Raw genomic sequence first — 26,895 nt, forward strand, 5'->3', positions numbered from 1 at the left:
CTGGTTGTGAGCAACACCTTTTTATAAGAGAACGCAACTAAAATCAAGATTGTAGGTAATCTGAACATTTGGTCTCATCTGGATGAGTAAGAATTTGTTGGATTTGATATAGCACACTAAGGCGTTGATTACAGAGTAACTTCACGTGAATTCATTCCATAGAAAAAGTTTAAACAGCCGACACTTTTCTCCTAGTAAACATCATTTAAAAACAATGGAAATCCCTGAAAAGTTAGAATTCATCTGATCTTGTCTGGAAAAGAAAGATTCCTAGATTTATGTCTCACTGATCCTTAGTGTTAGTGATAGCAGAGGACTAAAGGACTAAAATGAATTATCCAGAATATTTTCTGAGGAAGAAATTCCAAATACTACTAAAAGGCTAATTTCATTCTTTAAAGAGAGAAGAAACACTTACTACAAACAGGACATGGCTAAAAGGCCTGCATAGTCAAACATTCAAATTTCCGATGAGCATCTCCAAATATTGCTAATCCACAAATAAATTATATGGTAATAAATAAATAAATAAATAAATAAATCAGTCCATTGGATAACTATAAAGTAGACCCAAATAGCTGAATGGAAAGAAGTTTTTATTTTATTTTATTTTTCGGTGAGGAAGAGTGCCCTTGAATAACATCTGTTGCCAATCTTCCTCTTTTTGCTTGAGGAAGATTGTCACTGAGCTAACATCTGTGGTAATCTTCCTCTATTTTGCATTTGGGACGCTGCCACAACATGGCTTGATGAGTGGTGTGTTAGTTCACACCTGAGATCTGCCAAAGCGGAGTATGCGAACCCAACCACTGCACCACCAGGCCGGCCTCTGAAAAAAAATTTTGAATCATCTGAATGTGATGGTAGCATAATACCGAGTCATTTCCACAAAGTCTTTAGCTGTGTCTTAGCACAATACTTGTAATGTGGATTCAGACTTCCATCCTCTCCTGCTTCCGATGAATCGGACGCCTGGAAGCCCTCCTCACTTACAAAGCCCGTGGTTTTACCTCTGCAGGGAGAATTTCCCTGGGCCTAACTACACCAAGAACTCACCAGGAGCTTTGGGAGCTGGCCTAGCTTTTGGCTCCCACCATGACATGCGCCCGCCTGCATTCCCCCTTCCCTCGCACGTGCCCTGCGTCTCGTGCTCCCACCCTGCACCTCCCTTGTATTATCCCAATCCATGTCTTCCAGCAGAACTCCTTTTTTCTACCTCCAACTCTGGCCTGACATGCAGATCTGTCATGTGAAACACTCAGACCACTTCTTAACTACCTGCCATCGGCTCCTATGCAATCTCTAATATATCATGAAAAAAAATCCACTTCTTCCGTATTTACAACCCTTCTAATTTAGCCTCCATATATGAACTGAAAACTGGCTGTTTCCTGAAAATACTCTATTATGAGGTTTTACATTTTCTCACTCTCTTTGTCTCAGTGGAGGAGAGAGTTCAGCTAAATCATTGCTCCCCAACCTAAGTCTTATGTCTACATCATTTGTGGACCAATTTCCTTCCACTTTTCTTTTTACTTTTATTCCTTCCATCATTTATTCTATAAGCTATGGACTTCCATGACTTGTTAGCAGCTTGCTGAATATCTTCAGGGTTTTATGTTTTCATTGTCCATCATACCTTATTTTCATCCTTGAAGACCTTATTATCTGTCTCTCTGACTCATCTTATACCAGGACTTACCAATTCCTCACCTTCTGTCTCCAATCTGAGTCAACTCTCCCACGTCCCTACCACTTGTCAAGTTCAATAATGTATTTTCATGTTCTTCAGGAGTGTATGTGTGTGTATGTTATATATTTTAACATTAATATAGTTTAATATATATGTATAATGGCAACTATACAATGCAATACAAGAGAAATAAAGAATCATTCATAGGATGCTTTAGGAATACAAATGAAAGTCATCAAAGCCCTACTGGAAGTGGAGACATGGGCATCATAAATCTAATATAGAGGTGGGGTTTGATTTCAATCGTAAAAGGTAAATAAGAGTTGGCCAAAGACAAGCAACAGTTGTAGAGTGTTCAGCTGCATTATATCATCCTGCGTCGCCAACTACTCCCAGGCCAAGGCGAACAATCCATTCTCCAGACAGTTTTAAGAAGGAACTTTGTAAATTTTAAATACAATTTCATAAATTGCCTTTATAAAATTTAGGTCAGATCCTCTTTAAATCTCCCAGTGTGTCCACATTGTTCATGGGGAAATATCGACATGTTTCCCGGAATGCTCTTCACAACGTGGCCACCAGTTATGTGTGCAGCCTTCTCCCTCATCACTCTTCCCACAGCTGTGCCCCAAGCTGGTTTGTCATTGTCTGCTCTTGCCTTTCGCCTCCTAGATTCTCTGCCCCATGTTCATCTTCTCCCACCATCCCTAGATACCCTGGAAAATTCCTGCTCATCCTGCAAATTTAAATGGCTTAGATAACATGCTTCTCATTGAGTTCTACCTGATCCCACCTTGGCTACCTCCTCCTCTCTGATGGTCCTTGGGCATAACTCTGTCGTCGCACTGAGCAAGTATTCTTGCTGGGTTTTCTCACTGTTGATCTTCCCCAGTAAACTATGAGCTACTTAAAGAGAGGGAAATCCTTTGAAACCCCCAAATCTATCACAATTCTCAAGATAAACCCACTTTGGGTTTTGAATGGCTGTTAGAAATGTCACTGGAAGAGGTCATCCCACCAAACTCCCTTCATGCCCAAGGTCTCCGTTTAATTAAGGGAGTGGGTCTAGAATCCAGCTCTCCTATTTCTATCCATCGGTCTTTTCTCCTTGTCATGCTCCTTCTATACATTAGTTCCCCCAATGATCATTATTGATTCCACCCACTGTGTAGTTCTTGCTGGCTATCACTCTTTTGGAGTTTCATTTGGGAACCCAGATTTGCATGAATTTTGCCTTTGGGATTTAGTTTCCCACAATGAGTTCCATACCACAGTCAGTGATGAACAGAAAGATGACATGCTCTCTCCTTCCCGATGCCTGTCTCACAGATTTGTTCTGCAGTGCTCACAGACAGTACCAACTGTTCTTCCTGTTGACTGCCAAAATAAGTCAGCAGTTGGGAAGGGGAAAAAAAAGACTATGAATTATGGAAAATAACTAGGGACAGAGAATGGCAATACAATGAGAAAAAAGGTAACAACTCTCTATAGCCACCCACCCAGGGACTGTCTCAAATTTCAAACAACTAAAAGAAAACTAGATGAAGAAGAGCATCTAGTCAGTCAGTGGTCTCTGAAACAGGACAGGAGTTGAGAGCTTTTCCCATTGGTCTGACTAACCATCCCACCTGCTATAATGCAAGACTCGGGTCCCACTCTCTTACAAAACTATGTGTTTCTTTAATACAACAGATCGTGGCTAAGGGGAGAGTTAGATAGAAAGATGGGAAGTGACAAATATGTTTGGAATAAACTCACTTTCCATGTGAAAAGGTTCATAAACCACCTCTGGCCAAGCACTCTGAAGACAAGACAAGTCTGACCTATAAACCTTTCCAGTACCTAATGGGGTGTATATACGCGCAAGCGTCGGGTGTCATTGTGATGTATGACATAGGCTGTGGGGTGTTATCACGTTTTAATGTCCCCAGCTCATGCTTGGGGGCGCACGTGTTAGTTTTCCTCTCATTTTAATGGTGTTTGTCTCAAGTGCTAAGAATATGATTATGAACGTATCACAAGGTTTGCCTAAGCAGTATTTTTTCTTTTCTAACAGAATATCACCTCAGAGCTTCCCCAGCGCTTCATGTTAGTATCTACCAGGCTCTTCTGTAATTATTTATGTCTGCTTCTCCTAAGAGACTGTGAGCACTTATATTGTGAAGGGCATTCCTCATACCTACCACAGTTCTGTGTCCACTTAGAAAATAAGCACGACACACAAGAAAATTATTTTAAAAATGCATGGATATGGCTTATTATTATGTGTTCCTAAGCATTTTCTTTGACAGCTCTCTCCATCAGCAGCAGCACGTGTGGACTAGATGCCTACCAGTAGAGCTTTTCATAGAAACTGATTTGGTAACCTGCTGAAGTTTCTTTTTAAGAATTCTAGAGACTAGTGTTCATTGTACAGCACTGTTTTTGCAAGCCTCTGGAAGATTATTTCTCACGGATGACTTTGTGTAGACAGTTTTCTTTTGTGCTGCAGTTCCATAATTGCAGTTGTATAAACATTCAATTTATAATAATATACGGTGCAGTGGAAAAAAAATTGAAACAATTTTGTGGGTCAGCTTTATGGTTATCGTTGGTCTTCTTGTTTGTTTTCCTTTTCATAGACTCAACCTCCCTGCTTTGACTTGAGGAAATAAAAGGATGGCCAAGGAAAGATGGGGGTCCAGCTCTGGAATACAGAGGTCTTTGATGGTGTGGTTTTATCGTCCCATAAAGAGTCAAGGCCCATGTTTCTCTTCTGCACTGCACAGTGCAACCTCCATAGCGGTAGTGTGTAGGCACTTGCAAACTTTTGTGACCATACTTATTAGAACAAAACCTTTTGGATATTGATTACATGTAACAGTGTTTAAAAAAATACGAAGATATACTGGAATTAATTTTGTTAGCTTTAGTCCTTCTAATTCTCTTCTGGAAGTATCCCTTGCCTGATGATTTTCTCATCATCATTTTGGCATCTTCATGCTGTTAAATGTTTCCCTGCTGTTTGCCTTTTAGATGGGCGTCCGAAAAGTGTTTCTAAAATACTGGCATGCCGGCCAGCTCAATGATTTGTGCCTGCAGCTGCAGAGAAAAATTATCACCTGCCAAAAAGGTAACCGTTACACACCAACATTTCTGAGTTGTGAATACACAATCATTTAGCACACCCCCACGTTTAGTGTCAGAGCGCTCTGCATTATCGTGGCCTGCTCCACCCATCCCATGACATCGCATCCGGGTAACCAGCTCCAGGAGCTTAGGAAGCTCTGTGGCTCAGCTTGCTCTTGACCTGTCTCTATATCAGCATGTGCAGACACTGCTCCCGCTTTATTGGGTTGTCATTCTATCTGAAATTTACATCAAACTTGCACCTAAATCACAATTTGGAAGAGGGGATATTCCTATCTTACAATTTATGCATCCCCCACCTTGCAAATATTCGTGCTTGTTGATCCTGTCAAAGAGCACAGGACAAGCAGAGAGCACCTTTGAATCCTCAGTGGGAGGGATGCGTAGGTGCCCCTGTGGGGCCAGATTCCCGGGCCAGTTCAGTCAGGGCCCCTGGTATGCTAGAATTTGGAGGACTGGAACAGCCAATTAGCCAAACTACATTTTGTGTAATTCTACATATGCCTTGGAAAAATCCTTGCCTTTATTTTTCCTTTGTGAAGTGATGATAATATTTGGAGGATTATCCTTGACAGCAGATAGCATCTATTTCTTTTTGACTCAGGGAGAGATTCCACTTAGAATTTTTTTTCCTATAAAAACCCAAATGACTATCAAAAATGGATACATTTCAAAAATCATAACTATGTCCCACATAAAACGTATATATTTAATAGATTTTTAATTTGCTTAATAATTTAACTGTATTATACATATCGTAGATAAAATGTTTAAAGAAAGGTAAAAGAAGGAGAAATTAATCTATATGCTAGCTTTTGATGGGACCTACTATAATGAGCTTTGCTCTCTGGTATAGTTGAAACTGTTAAAAAACAAGTGCACCTTGAGATATAGGATGCAAAAATTGGCTTTAGCCTCTGTCCATTTGAGCCCCCGTGGGACTAGTCCAGGCACGCCCCTCATGAAATCTCCAGGGGTCCCATCATTTCCTGATGATAAAAAGTCCTGCTACATGCTAATCCCTCAGTTAGTCTCATTCAGAATCCAGCAAGTCCAGTCCAAGAAATACTCAAAATTCAGAACTTCATTCCAAATTAAAATGTCCCTTTTGGCCATCTCAGGGCCCACAGGTGGGGAGCAGCGTGGTCCTCACCCCTACCTACTCAGCTGCCCCCAGATCTCCCAGGGCTGAGGAGGGAGGGAGCAAGGAGACGTGAGGGTGCAGGGCAGCTCTTGTGTCTGACCTGCACCAGTGAGACCTGGCATTGGGTCCCTCCAGCTGGTAGACGGATGACAAATGGCTCTTGGCTTATGCAGGAGCATTTCAGTACTCACCTGGGCTCCTACCTGAGAACTGGCAAGACCTTTCCTTGGACGGTCACTTATAATTCCCTGTCAGACCCTGGGCACCCCAAGGACACTCCCTGCTAGGCCTCAGTGCTCTCTAAGAAGAAGTCTCTTTAAATGACTCCAAGCAGGCATCTCTTTCTTGAAAACCACGTCTGGTGCCTGAGAAACACACTCTGAGACCCTGACAGGTACAGCTTCTCCCAGCAGAACCACCCTGCCTTTGGCACCTGGCAGCCCCCGCTGGTGCAGCATCGGCCTTCTCCAGCCTCACCGTCCACTGTGTCCTCCAAACTCCAGAGTCACACGTGTCAAGTTCTCTGTGTAGTCTCCCAAAACCACTTCACCAGCCTGGAGGTCAGAGGTGGTGGGGGAGCCTCAAATGACAGAGGCAGCCCAGCGCCACCTCTCAGCAACTCTTGCTTCTCTCTGGCTTACAATGGTCTGACTTGTAACTTCATCCTCCAGCAGTGTAGGGAGAGGCTGGGCTCACAGGTCTGTTTAGGACCACTGCCTTTGCAGTTCCTATTTGTATGGTCAGCCCCACAAACGGCCTTGTCATCTGAGCACCTGCAGCATCAACATCGCCTGAGAGCTGGTTAGAAATGCCGAGTCTCCCGCCCAGCCCCAGACCTTCTGGATCACAATCCGCATTTGCAGCCTCAGCTGAAACTCGGACGGGAGGGTCTCATTCCCAAGACCAGTGCTTAGCACCTGAGTGATGGAGCCAACCGAGAGTCCCATTTCACATCACGTTACACAGACACAGAACAGGGTATCGAGTTCTCACAGAAATTCTCCTTAACTATAACCAGAAGAAATGCACCCCATCTTCCATCAGGGTGCTCATTAGAAATTTCTCTTCTATTTATTCACAAAGATTAAGTTGCTGTGCCCTACTGACCTGAAACAGAAGAAATGAGCAGAACTCTGGCTCTCTCTTCACCTCTAAAGATAAAAATTGAGACTGGTCTAAAAAAAATGGCATCGAGATAAAAACCATAATTTCATATTGCATAGATGAAATAATGGACATAAAAGCATTTTTTAAATTACAGGCCCTCAAATGCACCACATTAATTATTGATTTTATTTTTATGTCTCTTGGAACAATTTCTCCAATACTTTCTGCTAGTATGAAATTGACTCAAAATTTGTATAATCTGAAGTCATTTCCAGTTTTTTAAGAGTTCTCAATATTTGGAGGACAAAAGCTGTAATTTTTGGTCTTAAATGTAATCATTTTAATTTCAAGTTATTCCTAACACAGTTTCCCTCTGACTCTATATGTTTATTTTGTCCTGGATGAAAACCTGTCTGTTAAAACCCCAATGCGGTAGGTTTGATAAAAGCGGTCTTTTGTGATCGTCAGAAAGACAAGTATCAATGTTTATTTGAAGCAAATTTATTTCTATTAGTTGTCTCTTATTAAGGATACCAATTTTTAGCAATTAGTGTGACATTTTTAAAGAATTTTAAAAGGCTGCCAGTATGAGGTGTGAGAAAGTAGAGTCCCCCTGAGGTGGGACCATAGATTCCTGGGTGCCTGTGAACCCAGTGGGTAGTGCTGCTGTAGGAAGCGGTCACAAGAGTCTGGCATAGTCACATAATCTTCCCTTTATTCCAAGAGATGAAACATCTTGAATATACCCTCACCTTCACCCTTCCAAAAGTCAATGTCTCAGTTTTTTTTAATGAAACAAGAAGAGCAAGCAAACAGATCAATTTGGACTCTTCTGCTTCTTTCTCTCCATGTGCCAGTCGCATGGTTAACACGTCTGCCTTTTATTCCACGTTTTATGCTCCTGGAAGTGTGGTTGTGCCTTTTACTGTTTAATTTTTCCCCTGAGGATTAGTTCAGCATGACTCTGTTATAGTTAACGTAGTACAACTGCATTCAGAGTAACCAAACAGTTAGTATTGCTCTCTGAAAAAAAAAAAAAAAAAACTTAAGCATTTTAGATATCTGCATATTATTTGCCTCTGAAGCCATAATTGTGGAGAATTGTGTCCAGCTTTCTACCTTCTCATCAAGGAAAGGCATCAAAGTAAATATCACAGCTAACTCACATTTATTCTTCTGTAACCGCGAACTATTTTAAGGCACTTAATGTTTTATAGGATGCCACTCTCCCTTACAGACAAGAATAAAGTGTCTTTGCTACACACTTTGGTTTCCCTGAAATTAAGGATTTTGTTATAATGTGAAGAACTCCTTCTAATCTTAGAAACTTAGAAGTGGAAGGGATGGCATCTTAGAGTGAAAAGGCCCATGTGGGAATTCCTCCGCCTGCACCTGTGCACAGTATCTATGGAAAGGGGCCATTTTGCCCTCTGGACATGCTCAGGGCCTGGGAGCTGACTTCTTTTCTCAAGGGATGACCTCATTCATTTAGTACCCTGTGCTCATTGTTAGAAAGTTCTTCCTAAAAGAAATAAAAAGGTTCCAAGTTGGAAAGGAAGAAAGAAAACTGTCATTATTTGCAGATGACGTGATTTTATATAGAGAAAACCCTAAAGAACCCACCAAAAAACTATTAGAAATAATAAATGAATACAGTAAAGTCACAGGATACAAAATCAACATGCAAAAATCAGTTGCATTTCTGTATGCTAACAACAAAATAGCAGAAAGAGAAATTAAGAAAATGATCCCGTTTACAATCGCAACAAAAAGAATAAAACACCTAGGAATAAATTTAACCAAAAAGTGAAAGACTTGTACACTAAAAACTATAAAACACTATTGAAAGAAGTTGAAGAAGACACAAAGAAATGGAAAGATATTCTGTGCTCTTGGGCTGGAAGAATTAACATAGTTAAAATGTCCATACTTCATAAAGCAATCTACAGATTCAATGCAATCCCTGTCAAAGTTCCAATAACATTTTTCAGAGAAATAGAACAAAGAATCTTAAAATTTATATGGAACAACAGAAGACTCCAAATAGCCAGAGGAATCCTGAGAAAAAAAGAACAAAGCTGGAGGTATCACACTCCCTGATTTCAAAATATCCTACAAAGCTTTAGTCATCAAAACAGCATGGTACTGGCGCAAAAACAGACACACCGTTCAATGGAACAGAATTGAATTAATAACCAGAAATAAACCCAAACACCTATGGACAGCAAATTTTCAACAAGGGAGCCAACAACATACAATGGAGAAACAAAAGTCTGTTCAATAAATGGTGTTAGGAAAACTGGAGAGCCACATGCAAAAGAATGAAGGTAGATTGTTATCCTATATCGTACTAAAGACTTGATTGTAAGACCTGAAACCATGAAACTTCTAGAAGAAAACATAGGCAGTACACTCTTCAACATCGGTCTTAGCAGCATCTTTTCAAATAGCGTGTCTCACCAGGCATGGGAAACAAAAGAAAAAATAAACATGCGACTACATCACACTAAAAAGCTTCTGCACGGCAAAGGAAATCATCAACAAACTGAAAATACAACCTAACAATTGGGAGAAGATATTTGCAAACCATGTATCTAATAAGGGGTTAACATCCAAAATATATAGAGAATTCATACATCTCAACAACAACAACAAAACTATCCAATTAAAAAATGGGCAAAAGATCGGAACACTTTTCCAAAGAAGATATACAGATGGCCAACAGTCACATGATAAGATGTTCAACATCACTAATTATTATGGAAATGCAAATCAAAACTACAATGAGATATCACCTCACACCCATCAGAATGGCTATAATTAACAAGACAAGAAATAACAAGTGTTGGAGAGGATGTGAAGAAAACAGAACCCTTGTACACTGCTGGTGGGAATGTAAACCGGTGCAGCCACTATGGAAAACAGTATCGAGATGCCTCAAAAAATTAAGAATAGAACTACCATATGATCCAGCTATTCCTCTTCTGGGTATCTATTCCAAAGAATATGAAAACACAAATGTGTAAAGATACATGCACCCCTATGTTCATTGCAGCATTATTCACAATGCCGAGACTTGGAAGCAACCTAAGTGCTCATTGCTGGGTGAATGGATAAAGAAGATGTGATATATGTACACAATGGAATACTATTCAGCTATAAAAAAAGATGGAACCTCGCCGTTTGCAACAACATGGATAGATTTTGAGAGTATTATGCTAGGCAAAATGAGTCAGACAGAGAAAGTCAAATACTGTATGATTTCACTCATAAGTAGAAGATAAAAACAAGAGCAACAACAACAAACAGGCACATAGATACAGAGATTAGATTGATGGTTACCAGAGGGGAAGGGGGGAGGGAGGAGGGTGAAAAGGGTAATGGGGCACATGTGTACAGTGAATGATGGCAATTAGTCTTTGGGTGGTGAACGTGATGTAGTCTCACAGAAATTGAAATATAATGATGTGTGCCTGAAATCTATATAATGTTATAAACCAATGTTACCACAACAAAAATAAATAAAGTTCTTCCTCACATTGATCACAAATGTGCCTCCCTATGATTTCCCTTTGGGTAGTCTGCTCTCTGGAGAGCTAAGATCGCATCTATATGGTCAGAGGCTATGGGAATGAGTCTGGCCTCATAAGCACAGAGATTTGAATCCTGACTCTACTGTTCATTGCTTGTGTTTACCTGGAGGAATTTTCTTAGCCTCATTAAACTGCTCTTTTTTGGGGTAGAAAATGGAGATAATGGTATATTAATTATCACTGAATTTTGGCATTAAATGATAGAATAAAGTGCCTAATATATGGAAGTGCCTTAAATGGTGGTCGTCTATCTATCTATCTATCTATCTATCTATCTATCTATATATATATATATTTTTTTTTTTTTGGGTGAGGAAGATTTGCCCTGAGCTAACATCTGTGCCCATCTTCCTCTATTTTGTATGTGGGACACCTACCACAGCATGGCTTGATAAGTGGTGTGTAGGTCTGGACCTGCAAACCCTGGGCCACTGAAGCAGAGCATGTGAACTTAATCACTATTCCACCAGACCAACCCTGGTGGTCATTATTTTTATTTTCAAGTCTCATACTTGTTACTGACATATTAGCAATTTCAAAGTGTATTCACTCACTCATTTCCCCGATTCTTACACATTTTTCTAGCCCTGCTTCCCAGGAGAGCAGGAAGGATGTTCTATACTTCTATGCAATCTCTTTTCAGAGTCTTAAATGCAGTGTTAATTTTTCTAAGAGTTGATTGAGTCACAGTCTTATTAACAATATGTGCATGACGTTTTCAAAGAATAACTCTAGGAGCCTCAGATGTTTCTGTTACAATCCAACAGAATGAGAGTTGATCTGTGTGTCCCAAAATGGTCCAGTTGAAGCCACACCCCAGAATTTTCTGGGGTGCTAACCTAGTTCTTTCCCATTGATTTTATTCCAGTCTATCAATATCCAGGCTGTATTACCAAAAGAAGTGTGGAAGCTTCATTACAAATCTTACCTGCACAATCTCCTTCAGGCTAAAGATTTTTGACTCTAGTGTTATTATTACCGAATTTAGATAACATTTTTTTTAACACAAAACTAGAATGTTTTAGTAAATTCTTATCCTGGGTTAATGTGTCTTATCTTATAGCTGCTCAGACATATATGTGTTGTGACTTTTGTTTGGATGTGCCTGGGTTTCTCCCTTTTGCTCCTTTCACTGACCTATGATCATGTGCTTTTATGGAAGTTATAAGAGGATTTCTAGCACGCCAGCACTTGCTTCAGAAAAGGAGCATCAGACAGCAAGAGGTCACGTCCATCAACAGCTTTCTGCAGATTACAGAGGACATGGGGCTGAAGACCTATGATGCCCTGGTCATTCAAAATGCTTCGGACATTGCCCGCGAAAATGACCGGCTCAGGAACGAAATGAATGCTATTTACCACAAAGAGAAGTTGGAGGCCAGAAACAAGCCAGAGGAAGGAACCAAAAGGTAAAGACAGATAGTATGCAGTTTTAATTACCTCTGTAATTGATCTAATGGAGTCAAGAAAATTCTGATAGCCTTTACTGTAACGTTCAATCAAATATGACAGTAGTTACAGGAAAAGGCATGTATGCATGCGTGGTTTGTTACTTGAAACTTCCTAGCAATCTAAAAGGATGCTTTTCCTGTGCTTTCTTTTCATGAAATAGGTGCCACCTGTGTTAGTTTAGTTATATGAAATAATTATTGCTTCATCTACAATGATTGCATGACTTGCCATTTTGAGCACAAAGTTTTAAGGCATCTAATATTTCCGTCTTAGCAAAAATATACAACTAGCTTCTTGACATATTTATACAAGTGTCATGTATATAAGGCTAACTCAAAGAAACTTCTGGAAATTTGAAAAAAAAATGGACAAGCCACTCTGAAAACATAAAAGTAGTGAAATCAATAAATGGCTTTATATATTATATTTCCCTTAGTAAACGGTCACATTTTCTTTGACAATAAGGAAAGCTTTGGGAAAAGCTTTTTATTTTAAAGTTCACTTTGGATGCTGAGTTTGAAACAGAAACGTGCGGACAATCTGGTTCTTCTCTGTTTTATCACTCTTTCCTCTCCCTGAATGACGAGAACACCTCGGATTCACCACCTTCCCCAGGAGGGCAAGAATGGCTCCTTTCAATCCTAATTTGCGGTCTGGAAGATGTTTGTTTTTCCATAGGACCTTGGTAATATCTAGTTGTTTCTTACTGAAAATGACTCCCTTCGCCTGGACTGCCTATGTCAAATGATTTTTTATTAAAGTGGAAATGGTGATGTGTCTCTCGCTAATTAGCTTCAAATATCTCAGTGATTAAACACTGAAAAAATTCCCTTTGTACGGAAAACTGTAATTAAACATTACAGGGAAAACAAATTACCCACTGAGTGCCATGCTTTCATCTTCAGCTAGTTCATTTTCTACACGGGTGTCTGGCTCTGCCTTGCGGTAGATCCCAGCCCTGTTGGTGCTCTGCCACACAAAGATATAATTATAAAAACAAATGCTCGGAGACTCCTTGTGAAATGAATGCATTGGCATCTTGCTAGTACATGATTACATTGACATGTGAAGCCAGAAGGAATTTTTTAAACCAGATAACTAATAATTTTATATGACTTCCAGAATAGTATTTATTATTTTCTCTGCTGGAGCTTAAACAGCCACCCCAATTTCTCAATTTGATTATATATTCATTTGCCTGATATAAAATTAAGTGAAGTATTTGTCTGTTTATTTATTGAATACCAGCAGTTCACTTGGCATTGGGTAACCAGATGGAGTAACAGAAGAAAAATAATAATTCTGCACATAATTAAATAATTGCTGATGGAATTTAAATGGCAAAGGAAAAAGAATGAGCCAAAATGTAAACCTTTGATAGTTTTAACTAGAGTATATACTCTTTTGCAAGGGGAAATGGTGATGAACTCCCAGCATTTGATGCATCAGTAACCCTCTATTAAGATGGATTTCCCAGAAATTATCATGCAGATTGAAATTCTGGTTTCTTGATTTGCTTAATAATCAGAGTGTGAAAAATTCATTCAGTGAATACCTGAGAGAAAATGTGGCACTCCTTAAGAAGTATGGCGTTTCTGTGAGATTTTTAAAAAATCATAATGATGACTCTCCAATGTGCTCATTTATAAAGCAGGAGCTGGAAGGATGGGCGGCTCTCTGGGTGTGCCAGGCACCAGAGAGCTGTGCACACATCCTCCAGCCACTGCGGGAAGGCTGTTTACCAAAAAGCTGTGATTATGCCTGCTTGAGCAGGTTCATTGTTAATCACTTGAATAATGCATCTGGGCCTCTCTGGTGGGGTGCTGTTTGTGTTTTGTTCCCCCCAAGAGCTGAAGACAAAGGTGGAACCAGGCATTTCCACTGCAGCTCCGTTCCAGTCCCCATGGCGGTGGACAGCCTGGTCCAGTCCCTGGCTGGCCCATCCACCCGGTCTCCTTCTCTGCACTCGGTGTTCAGCCTGGATGACAGCGGCGGCCTCCCGTCACCACGGAAACAGCCTCCACCCAAGCCAAAGAGGGACCCCACCACGCGGCTGAGCGCCTCCTATGAGGCTATGAGTGCCTGCCTGTGGGCTGCAGCCAGGGAATCCGCAAATGAAGGTTAGCTGCAGAGAAGGAGGAAGCCACCTTGTTGGGTTACTGATGCTCTGACTTCCGGTCTTTGAGGGCCCCATGGCAGTATTATTGTCCTAATATATTTTTAATAGAAATAAATCCAATTGTTGGCTTTCCAGCAGCTCTTTAATCATTAAACATAAATAACATTTATTTAAATCTCTAAGCCTCTTAGGGAAAAGCTACTTACGTATTATTTCCTTAACTCCCATCCCAACTTAAACATTCAATGAAGATCCTCAAACCTGAACAATTCAGAAAGTCAGTCGCTAGTCCATGTAAATTTTCACTAATTAAAAAGCTAAAAAAATTCTTCAGGCTTCCCTCTTATCACAATCTAATTAAAAATTAAAGCTGCTTTATCATGCAGTAAGTGAAACAATTCATGCAGAGGAGAATCAGGGCGCCACAGAATTCAGTTAATGAAACTTTTGGGACTAGATAACAAAAGTGTCTGCATTGGTGGTCTACAAATATTTCTGCCAAAAAGGGTAAATCACAGCTTATTCTCAATCAGAGCTCTCGTAGTTTAGTTCATGTGACCATTATTGCTTAATTATTAATTTTTAGAATTATGAAAAACAGAGAAAGTTTTTTCCAAACAAACAAAACTATCTTTCCTCGTGGGTCTCCCATTCTAGTGGGGGAAGACAGATGTTAATTAACACAATAAACAAGTGAATACGGGGAGTATTTTAGAAGGTCGTTGCTGCAGAGAAAAATAAATATGGTAGAAGATGGTAGTGTAGGGTGGGGGGTTGAAATTCTAAAGGAAGTGGCTACATAGGTTTTACTAGAAAATATCATCTGAACATAGGATGGAACACAATTCCTTTGGTAAATAAATGAACCAAAAATATAAATGCACAGCAAAGCCATAAGTTCACCTTTGAGAAAAGATGGCCAACACCATGGAAACGTGCAAAGACCATGGACCAGAAGCCTGGAGCAATGAGTAGACCCTAGCTTGCTTCAAAAATGCTTTTTATCAGTAGCTTTAAGAAAGAATAGATCTTTAGGAGAATTTTACTAAAAAGCAATGTTGCTGTTGTAATGTATGAGTCATATTACAATAATACTTAGATGGAGCTGTAGGAGAAATTCATAACTTGGGGGAGAAGAGTCCCAGCGTGTGCTTTCAGTGTCATGGTAATAAGGACAACCATGAAAGGTGACAAATGACGTTAGGGAAATCGTCTAAAAGGGAGTCTTCAGGTGGAAACAGATGTGAACATAGATGTAAAACTAGAACAGGGCTCCAAAGAAATATGGCATCCTCCCAATGTACTACACCAACTCGAAGAGATTGACACTCTAAACAGATCATAAATATACTCCCTGAGAAAGGAGAATAAATCACATTTCAACCATTATTACCTTTGGAACTCTGTACTGGATTTATGGTATGGATCTCAAAAAGGTATGATTAAAATAAAAAGAAGGATTATTTTGGCATACCGGAAGAGGAAGAATAGTATCTAAAAGGATAATACTAATGAGATGTGGAGAATGTGAAATAAAGACTCAAGATAGCATCAGAAATTGGAAAAAACAATACAAAACAAGATTGAAAATTGCAGTGCCTGTAAGATGGAGCGCCATCCAAATTTGAACAAGCTCTATAAATTTGGATAATTAGGCCTCAGAACAGACTATAAAGTCTGAAAACACTTTCCATTGGTATGCACGTTAAAAGATTTACTGGGGACCAGCCCAGTGGCGCAGAGGTTAAGTTCGTGTGCTCCACTTCAGTGGCCTGGGGTTCACTGGTTTGGATCCCAGGCATGTACCTACGCACCACTTATCAAGCCATGCTGTGGCAGGCGTCCCACATATAAAGTAGAGGAAGATGGGCATGGATGTTAGCTCAGGGCCAGTCTTCCTCCGCAAAAAGAGGAGGACTGGCAGCGGATATTAGCTCAGGGTTAATCGTCCTCAAAAAAAAAAAAAATAAGATTCACTGCCCTGGAGTTGAGACTTTGGGGTAATCAAGTGCCAACTAGTGACACATTGTGAAAGGAGACAAATATTGAGGATAAAATCGTGCTCTATAACACGGGCAGCAAAAAAGCGTCAATTAAAAACAAGTTACTCAAGAACCATAGGAGATAAAAATACATGTAAAAGAAACTAACAGAAACAAAGAATAATGAAGAGGTAGCAAGAGACTACAGAGGTAAAACTCTTAGATTCCTTTCTTCCTGGGGGGGATCACAAGGCTCACTGTTCAAAACACACAACTACAAGATTTTTATGGAAAATTTGGGTGCTTAGAACCTAATGTCAGCTCACATGTGACCCTGCGGTGCTTATGGGTGTCTCTCCCACTGAGTCCCACCCCAGGGAACTCACATTTTGAAGGCTTGTAAAAGGCAGAGTTGATATCTCAGTTCCTTTTTTACTATCTATATTATGTGTTCTTTCTTACAATAGATGATTCCTAAGACCCAGTGACTTTACACCCAGCCCCACATCTCTGGGCTGGAGGTGAACTCCTGTGCTCAGGAATGTGCTCTACATTGCATCTTTAAGATTAAGAAAGTTAACCTGCTTAGTTGGACAGAGCAGCTGGGCTGGTTGGTCTTGTAGCATTAGGAGTCAGGGGCCAGTGGAGAGACTTATTCTCTCAGGCTGTCAGTGCTGGAGATTCCTAACCCATCAAGGCAAAGGTGGCTACACCCATATGTGACAAACCAGCCGTTAGCAGTGGCACTGGTCCCATTTATGACTTTGTGACAGGAGCTGAAGGTGGCCCAGTAGAACAATAGTGGAATCGATCGTAGCACAGATATTTCTCTCAACACTACACCGTTCTAGTACATTCTCAACCTGTGTTGTCCAGTACAGTAGCCACTAGCCACATGTGCCTATTTAAATTTAAAATAATTAAAATTTAAATTTAAAATTCAGTTCCTCAGTCATTTGTCATATTGCATGTGCTCAAAAGCCACAGCCAAGGAATGTCCTGTCACCACAGAAAGTTCTATCAGACAGCAGTGATTCTAAATGCTTCGTGTTTTTGCCACAGGGGCAATACTCAGCTTTTTGCACCTGATATTATATGTCACAAAATTATCCTCCCTCTGCAAAAGATAGGAAGAAAACTGGATCACTATTTAAAATTTCATAAGAACAAGGACCAGAGCTGAGCTCAGCTTATTATCTGAGCCATTCCCTGTGACCTATTAAAAAATTGACTTCAGAGTCTTTTCTTTTACAAATAGAGCTACCAATCAGTTCAGGAGGTGATAGAGGGACAAGAGATCTGACTGGAGAATGGAGACCAAAGATCTTAGAGAAACCAACAATCCGGCCACGTTACAGGTGGTATCTTCATGCCCAGTCCTGTTCTGATTAACACATGCCCTTCTTATAGGTTCTCATCCAATAAACATGCTCATAGTAAAGAGGAAGGATGGAAGGCTCATTTTTTTTCACTACTTTTGTGCCTGAAAAGCTTGAAACACTTTTATGGGTCAGTAAATTTTAATACTTGTTTGCAAACTATGAACAAAGTAGAGCCAACTATTTGGAAGTACTATTTTTTAAAAGTCTGGCAAAGAGTGACCAGAAAAGGAAGAACAGGGCCCTGGCTTCACTTTCTCTTTACTGAGGAGCTCCCAGCTCCAGTGCCCTTCTGGAGAGCTGATGCTCTACTCAAGGTGCAGCCTTTCTCCCCAACACGGTGGTAAGTGAACCGTGAAATGGCGGAAGACAGGTGTCTCCTGGGCAGCTCTAGGCTCCATCATTTCATCCTTCTGTGATGGGACTTCCACACTCATCCTCCCTCAGGCTCCAGCAGCCCACTCCCTAGAAAGAATACCTTAAGTAATCCACAATTTTTTTAAAAAACTACTGTACAACTCTATTCTCAACAAAACACAGTTTATACCTACAGATACAAGAATGGTTACCTCTGTGCCTAATTCGGAAATAACATTGTTTCTTTTCTTTTTCTTTTATGTCTTGTTTACATCTTTATTCTAGAACAGCCCTTGGCACATAGTAGGCACTCAGTAAATATTTATTGAAAAATAAATACATGTTATGGAAATATATTTCTTTGTGCTGCTTTCATTAAAGCAGAAATAGCTTCTTATCAATAAGTCAAAAATGAGCACAATTTGGCAGGATTCAAAGGGTACATCTGAGATGATTGGTCAGACTTGGTTTGTCAGCATATTTTTAGCAGAAGCCCTTGTAATAATTTTTTCTATTACCTGATATTTCTCAGAAATTAGGGCTCCAGTGAATGCTGTCCTGAGAATGTATTTCTGACATAACAGGAGAACCTGATGGCGTGTTTCTCAACTTACGACACATTTGTCCATTCAACACATATTAATTAAGTGTATTCCCTGAGCCTGGCTCCTTGCTGAAGGCTTTGGAGACCAGTGGAGGAGATCAATGTGCAAACAGACTTTGAGAGAAGCAGAGTGATAGCAAAGAGAATAGGAGGGTGTGGAAGACAGAGCAGGAGGGCTAACCCCTGCTGGGACCCGGCAAAGAGTCAGGAAGGACGTGTAAGCCGCATTACACACGTAGGGTGCAGTGCAACGGGTAAAGATTAGGTGAGAGCAAAGGTAATGGACTCCTCCCACCAAAAAAAATATTAAAACTAGGTTGAAACGTATCACAGCTCAGTAGAAGCCTTATTTGTCCACTTTGTAGCTGGTTGTAAATCGATACTACATACACTCGTGTACGGGCCTCCAGCTAGCCGGCATTTATTTAGGCATCCTTTATGTCCAAGGCCCTGTGCCAAGAAATGGACACACACATATTTGTATTTTCTTGATGAAAGAGCTTTTCATTTCTTATTTCTCACTATTTAAATAGGTATGTACCTTGTTTTCAATGAGAATGGGGCCAAATAACTTATATCCTGGTGGAAATTGTGGCTTAAAAGTCACTTGACGTTCCTTAGCAAAAAACTTAAAGGGAAAGTATTTTGTACAAGAAAACTTTTATCTCCTAACAGAACCTAAAAATGACGCTAGATCATTGCATGGTAGCTCAGATAAGAGTCAAGTTTATGAAATGGTGACGGCTTGACAATGTGGCATTAACCCTTAAGTTACTGTTATGACACCGGGACCTGCCCTACAGGTGTCTTGTGACCATGAAATGTCTCCCTGAACCTAATTCAAATTCACATTTTCAAGTAGTCAAAAATGTTTTACCCATAAATCTTAGGACTAAAAAAAATTAAGAAAATTCTTCTTATTTTGTCCATATCCAACAGGACTATTCTTTCTTTACTTTTAATTTCTTCGTTTTATTGAAGCATAATTGCATACAATATTCTATTAGTTTCCTGTGTACATCATAGTGATTTGGTATCTATCTACATTATGAAATTATCACCACAATAAGACTAGTTACCGTCTGTCACCATACAAAATTATTCTTACACTATTATTGACTATATTCCCTACGCTGTACATTACATTCCTGTGATTTATCAATTTTATAACTGGAAGTCTGTACCTCTTAAACCCCTTCAAGTATTCCTCCTGCCCCTGAACCACTCCTCCCTTGGGTAAACACCAGTTTCGTTTGTTTCTTGTATCTATGAGCCTGTTTCTGTTTTATTTTGTTTGTTCACTTGTTTTGGTTTTTTGATTCCACATATAAGTGAAATCATATGGTATTTGTTTTTGACTTATTTTACTTAGCAAAATAACTTGTAGGTTCATCCATGTTGTCACATATGCCATGATTTCATTCTTTTTTAAGGCTGAATAATACTCCTTTGTATGTATATATATATATATATATATACATATATATATGTATATATATACACACACACCACGTCTTTATCCATTCATCTATTGATAGGCACTTAGGTTGCTTCCATATCTTGGCTATTCTAAATAATGCTGCAATGAACATGAGAGTGTACATATCTCTTTGAACTAGCGTTTTTGTGTTTTTCGGATAAATACTCAGAAGTGGAGTTGCTGGATCATATGGTAATTCTGTTTTTAATTTTTTGAGGAATCTCCATACTCTTTTCCATAGTGGCTGGACAATTTACATTCCCATCAACAGTGTACAAGCGTTCCCTTTTCTCCACATCCCGCCAACACTTGTTACTTTTTGTCTTTTGGATAATAGCCATTCTAGCAGGTGTAATGTGGTATCTCTTTACGGTTTTGATTTTCATTTTCCTAATGATTAGTGATGTCGAGTATATTTTCAAGTGCCTGTTGGCCATCTCTATGTCTTCTTTGGGAAAATGTCTATTCAAGTCCTCTGCCCATTTTTTTTAATTGAGGTCATAATAGTTTATAACATTATGAAATTTCAGTTGTACATTATTACTTGTCAGTCACCATATATGTGTGCCCCTTTACCCCTTATGCCCACCCTCAACCCCCTTCCCAGCTGGTAACCACTAATCTGTTCTCTTTGTCCATGTATTTGCTTATCTTCCACATGAGTGAAATTATGTGGTGTCTGCCTTTCTCAGTCTTCAAGTCCTCTGCCCATTTTTTAATCAGGTTGTTTGTCTCTTTGATATTGTTATGTAAGTTCTTTATATATTTTGGATACTAACCCCTTATCAAATGTATGATTTGCAAATATCTTCTCCCATTCTGTAGGTTGCCTTTTCATTTTTTTTGATGGTTTCCCTTGCTGTTTATTTTTGCTTTTGTTTCCCTTGCCTAAGGAGACTGATCCAAAAAATAAGACCGATGTCAAAGACCTGACTGCCTATGTTTTCTTCTAGGAGTTTTATGGTTTCAGGTCTTACATTCAAGTCTTTAATCCATTTGAATTTATTTTTGTATACGGTGTAAGATAGTGGTCCAGCTTCACTCTTTTGCATGTGGCTGTCTAGTTTTCTCAACACTATATATTGAAGAGACTGTCTTTTTTCCATTGTATATTCTTGCCTCCTATGTCATAAGTTAATTGAGCATATATGCATGGGTTTATTTCTGGGCTCTCTATTCTGTTCTATTGATCTGTGAGCCTGCTTTTCATGCCAGTACCATACTGTTGTGATTACTATAGCTTTGTAGTGTAGTTTGAAAGCAGGGAGCATGGTACCTCCAGTTTTATTCTCCTTTCTCAAGATTGCTTTGGCTATTCAGGGTCTTTTGTAGTTCCATACAAATTTTAGGATTCTTTGCTCTAGTTCTGTGAAAAATGCCATTGGCATTTTGATAGGATTACATTGAATCTGTAGATTGCTTTGGGTAGAATGGGCATTTTAACAGTATTAATTCTTCCAATCCATGATCATGGTTTATCTTATACATTTATTTGTGTCATCTTCAATTACTTTCATCAGTGTCTTATAGTTTTCAGAGTATGGGTCTTTGACCTCCTTGGTTAAATTTATTCCTAGGTATTTTATTATTTTTTGATGCAATTGTAAATGGGATTGTTTTCTTAGTTTCTCTTTCTGAGAGCTCATTATTACTGTATAGAAATGCAGCTGATTTCTGGATATCAATTTTGTATCCTGCAACTTTACTGGGTTCATTTATTAGTTATGATAGTTTTTTGGTGGAGTCTTTAGAGTTTTCTATATATAGTATCATGTCATCTGCAAATAGTGGCAGGTTTACTTCTTTCTTTCCAATTGGGATGCTTTTTCTTTCTTTTTCTTGCCTAATTGCTATAGCTAGGACTTCCAATACTACGCTGAATATAAGTGGTGAGAGCTGGCATCCTCGTCTTATTCCTGATCTTAAAGGAAAAGTTTTCAGCTTTTCACCATTGAGTATGATGTTAGCTGTGGGTTTGTCATATAGGGCCTTTATTATGTTGAGATACGTTTCTTCCACACTCACTTTATTTGAGAATTTTTATCATGAATGGATGCTGAATTTTGTCAAATGCTTTTTCTGCATCTATCAAGATGATCATGTGATTTTAATCCTTTGTTTGTTAATGTGGTGTATCACAGTGATTAATTTGCAGATATTAAACCCTCCTTGCATCCTTAGAATAAATCCCATTTGATCATGGTGTATGATCCTTTTCATGTATTGTCGAATTCAGTTTGCTAATATTTTGTTGAGGATTTTTGCATTTATGTTCATCAGGGACATTGGATGTAGTTCCTTTTATTGTGGTGTCTTTCTCTGGTTTTAGTATAGCGTAATGCTGGCCTCGCAAAATGAGTTTGGAAAGGTTCCTTCCTCTTTAATTTTTTGGAATAATTTAAGAAGAATAGGTATTAACTCTTCTTTAATGATTGGTAGAATTCACCTGTGAACTCATCTGGTCCCAGACCTTTGTTTTTTGGGAGTTTTTAAATTACTGGTTCAATTTCATTACTTGTAATCAATTTATTCAGATTTTCTATTTCTTCATGCTTCAGTCTTGAAAGGTTGTGTGTTTCTAGAAGCTTATCCATTTCTTCGAGGTTTTCCAATTTGTTAGCATATAAGCATTTTTAGTAGGATCTTATGATCCTTTGTACTCCTGTGGTGTTGGTTGTAACTTCTCTTTTATTTCTGATTTTATTTATTTGGACCCTCTCTCTTTTTTTCTTGATGAATCTGGCTAAAGGTTTATTGATTTATTGATTTTGTTTATCTATTCAAAGAACAAGCTTTTAGTTTCATTTGATCTTTTCTGTTGTTTTTTGAGAAGAAAATTCTTAATTTAAATTCATTTTTAATAGCCCTTCAATCTATATTTGCAAATGAACTCTTAGCAGGTGCTTGTGTGGACACACACACACACACACACACACACAAAGAAATAGCCATAAAATAAAATTAGACTATAATTCTCCAACTGTGGTTTTTTAATTTTAGTTTACGAAGAATGAAGCTTTCTAGTCTCCACTCCCAGAAATTATAATTTAGCAGTTGTGCAGTATGACTGGAAACAGCACTATTTACATTGTCAGTAAAGCACCCCAGGTGATCTGATATTGCTGAACCCCAGACCATACTCTAAGAAACCCTGTTCTATCACTCATAATTAATTCCTAGTTGTACAGTAATAACAAGATGATTATGATGATAGTAGCTGACACTTATCAAGTGTTTATTATGTGCTGGGCATTAAGCTAAGTATCTTCACTCTGTAGAACTACCTGATAACGTGGGACTATCATGACTCCTCTTTAGAGAGGACACTGAGTTAGGGAGCAGTGGTGTAACCTGTCCCATGTCACATACCCAAGCTTTGGATCCAGGCAGTTGACTCTAGAGGTCAGTCTCTCAACTGCTTCCTAGTCAGCCATGCTACTTTTATTTATAGTAGTTTAATACAAAAAAAAAAAAAACCTTTTTACCGCATCTAAAGCAAATCTTTAGGGTCTATCATAACAGTTATATATTGTTGCTTAACAACTCATCTAAAACTTAGTGATTTAAATAAAGTGCAATCATTTTATTATTATCGCTCAGGTTCTGGGTATCAACTGGGCCCATCTGGATGGTTCTCATTTAAGGTCTTTCATGAAGTGGCAGGTGGTAGCTGGAATCATCTGAAAGCTGGTCACTCACACGTCTGGTGCCTCAGATGTCTGAGGACTGAGACTGCTTGGGCATCTTTATCACAAGGTGGTCTCTTCACATGGTTTGTGCAGCATGGCAACTTCAGGGTAGCTGGACTTCTTACGTGGACAATCAATGTGTCAAAGGCACAAGCTCCAGGATAAAGAACGCCAGATGGACGCTATATTACCTTTTATGAGCGAGCCTTGGAAGTCATGCAGCATCACCTCCACCACATTCTACCCATCAGGCAGTCCCAAAGGCACATCCAAGTTTAGGACGAAGAAATAGACTCCATCTCTTGATGGCACCGGAAACATTATTGTGGCCAATTTTTGAAAAATGCAATCTGTCTCAGTCCACATTCTGGGAAAAACAATTCACTTCCTTCCCACTAACAAGGTACACTCACCTCTCCCCCAGACTCCCGAAAGCTTCATCCATCATCACATCAGGCTCAAGCCCAAGGTCTAGATGTCATCATCTACATCAGGTCCAGGTATCCTGGCTGCTCAGGAGAGCTCCTCCAGTATGCCCCTTTCTATCTGAAGACAAGTTACCTATTTGCCACACAGTAAACATACCCTAGAGGGACAGGTGCAGGATGCTCCTGTTTGAAAAGGGAGAAGTCAGGTTTCATACAGCAGGCAGTGGTACAAAGCAGTTCTAAACAACACCTGGGCATATGTTGCATGCACCTTGATTAAGATTTGCTTCTGGTGCCTAGAAATGATTTCCTGTGGCTCTTAGATCCATGTTCTGGAACCTTGGCTCACCTTTGAATTTTAATGCCTAATCTGCAAGAGGTGGCATGTTTGGGGCTGGTAGTTCTTTCAGCCTGCTTCCTGCTTATAAAATTTTGAGGCACCAAAGCTTCTTTGTTTTGCACTGACTCTGCCCCTTTCAGTGCAAGCTGATTCAATTCCCTTAAAAGCTTTGTGAGTTTCTTGCGAATCAATTCATAACCCACTCCATTAGTCAAAAGCCACATCCATAAATCTCTGAGATTTCTTTTCTACTCTACTCTGGGCTTTCTGCAAGTGGAGAAATACTCTTGATGTTCTTAGGAGTCTTGTAGTTTTCCTGCCTTGAAAAGGTCCATGAAGTACCACCTTAAATCTTTCCAAGGTCTTAAAAAAGGGTTTCATAACGATGATCTTGGATTCTTCATTAGATAATGTTTTCCTGAAAATGCCCCAGATTTCATCTTTCCTTGGAAGTCATTTCTTAACTTCAGGATTATTTGCCATCTGGACAGTCTGGCAGTGAGAAACCATTTCATTTTCAAACCCAGAAAGTCCTGGCTCCTTTACAATTAATAGTTCTTTCTTTAGCTTATCTCTTTACTGTCACGTTTTACTATAGGCAGCTAGAAGAATCCAAGAAGCAGCTATTGCACTCTGCCTGAAAAATCTCCTTGGCTAGATCATCCATTTCCTTAAGTGTGTTTTCTATTTAGCACATTACTGCAGGTGACAGAGTCACTAAACTTTCCAAAATGGCACAAAAAGAATCATGTTTCCTCCAGCTTCCAATGTCTTCCTCACTTTCCTTTAAACCTCATCAGGAGCTTTCTTGAACATGACCACACTTCTGCTAACAGTCTCTTCAAGACTCCTCCAATTTCCCAAAGTCACTGCCACAACTTCAAAGTTTTTCACAGGAGCCCTCTGCTTCCAGGTACCAATATCTGTATTATTGCTCTCTGTTGTCTATTGCCATATAACAAACCTCTTGAAAATTTAGTGGCTTCAAATGACAACAAAGATTTTATCATTATCTCTCTCTTATGTTCTGGTCGTTGGCTAAGCTTGGCTACACGGTTCTCACGCAGGCTCTCACACAGCTGTAGTCATACACTGGCTGGGGCTGGAATCGTCTGACGATTCAGTCCACTACATGTCTGGTATCTGAGTTGGGAAAACCTGGACAGCTGAAGGCTGGAGCTGATGGGATCCCCCAGCATCTCTCTTACCTCTGTGGGGCCTCTCCACTTGTTCTTCATAATATGGCTGCTTCAGGGTAAAGAGAACTCTCACATAGAGATCAGGGCCCCAAGATGAGTCCCAAGACAGTGAGAGCCAGGCAGAAGCTGTGCTGCCTACAATCAGCCTCAGAAGGCAGGTGGCATCCCCTTTGCCATATTTTGTTCATCGGGAGCGGTCTCAGAGACCATCCCAGTTTCAAGGTTCTGGAAGAGCATGTGGGACTGAAAATGTTGTTGAAGCCAGTTTCAGAAAATACAATCTGCCACAAATCCTTTAAATTATTCAAATCTTTGAACAACTCTATAATACTAATGTTAAAAATTTGTTTGGTTCATTAACTTTCTAGGAGAAGCTTATGAGCTGCCATGCTTTAGCACATTGAAAGCCTTTGGAATAATGCTTACTAATTACAGACTTGTGCATTTTTCATATTTTCTGCTCTTCAAAGTTGGCTGCTTTTGGGAACCCTGTGTAATACTGGCTTGCAAAGATGTCCATTGAGTTAGAAAATTAACTTTGTTCTTGCCCATTCTCATTTGGATGTCTCCCATTTGTTCCATGTTTACAATGTGCCAGAATCTGAGCTAAGCACTTTACATACAATATCCATCTATTTTATTCCTCTGAGATAATTACTAATATCACTATTCTATGCATGACTATACCAAAGAAGAGAGAGATTTGACCAAGACCTCTCTTAAAATTATAATTTGCTCCACTGCCACTCACACAAACACACACACACCCTTTTTGTGGTCCATTGTTTCTCATCCTCATAGCATGTATGACTTTGAAACACATTATAGCACTTACTCATTTGTTTTATTTACTTTTTTTTTTATTATCTGACTCTCCCCACTAGAGCAGAAGAAGGTATGCAGAGGAATACATTTTCTCTGTATTCACGAAGGTGTCTCAGAAAAGACTGGTTGACTGGACTGCTAAATGAATGATTGGATGAATGCTCATACTAAAATTTGAATCCAGGCCTATCTGGCTTCACAGCCTTCAATTTGAATCATTAGATTTCATTGTCTCCCCAAAACTGGGGACAGAGACTGCGTCATAGGTGCAGTCATAGTGAGACAAAAACCTGGCTGCCTCAGTTAAACAACTCAGGAACTCCACAAAATTAGATGTGTTTATATCAAGAATTCTTACAGTTTAGTAAAATACCA

General features: G+C 39.4%; 1 protein-coding gene across 4 annotated transcripts in view; it reads left to right on the forward strand.

The window, feature by feature from the left end:
• Window positions 1–26,895, forward strand: part of MYO16 (myosin XVI) — a 599,178-nt gene that overhangs the window by 504,912 nt on the left and 67,371 nt on the right. For all 4 annotated transcript variants that reach the window (XM_070520138.1, XM_070520137.1, XM_070520139.1 and 1 more), the window contains exons 29-31: window positions 4,709–4,805; window positions 11,829–12,075; window positions 13,967–14,238. In XM_070520138.1, the coding sequence (XP_070376239.1) occupies window positions 4,709–4,805; window positions 11,829–12,075; window positions 13,967–14,238 (616 nt within the window). The remainder of the gene's footprint in view (window positions 1–4,708; window positions 4,806–11,828; window positions 12,076–13,966; window positions 14,239–26,895) is intronic.

This window comes from Equus asinus, chromosome 11, assembly GCF_041296235.1.
Source record: "Equus asinus isolate D_3611 breed Donkey chromosome 11, EquAss-T2T_v2, whole genome shotgun sequence".
NCBI lineage: Eukaryota > Metazoa > Chordata > Mammalia > Perissodactyla > Equidae > Equus > Equus asinus.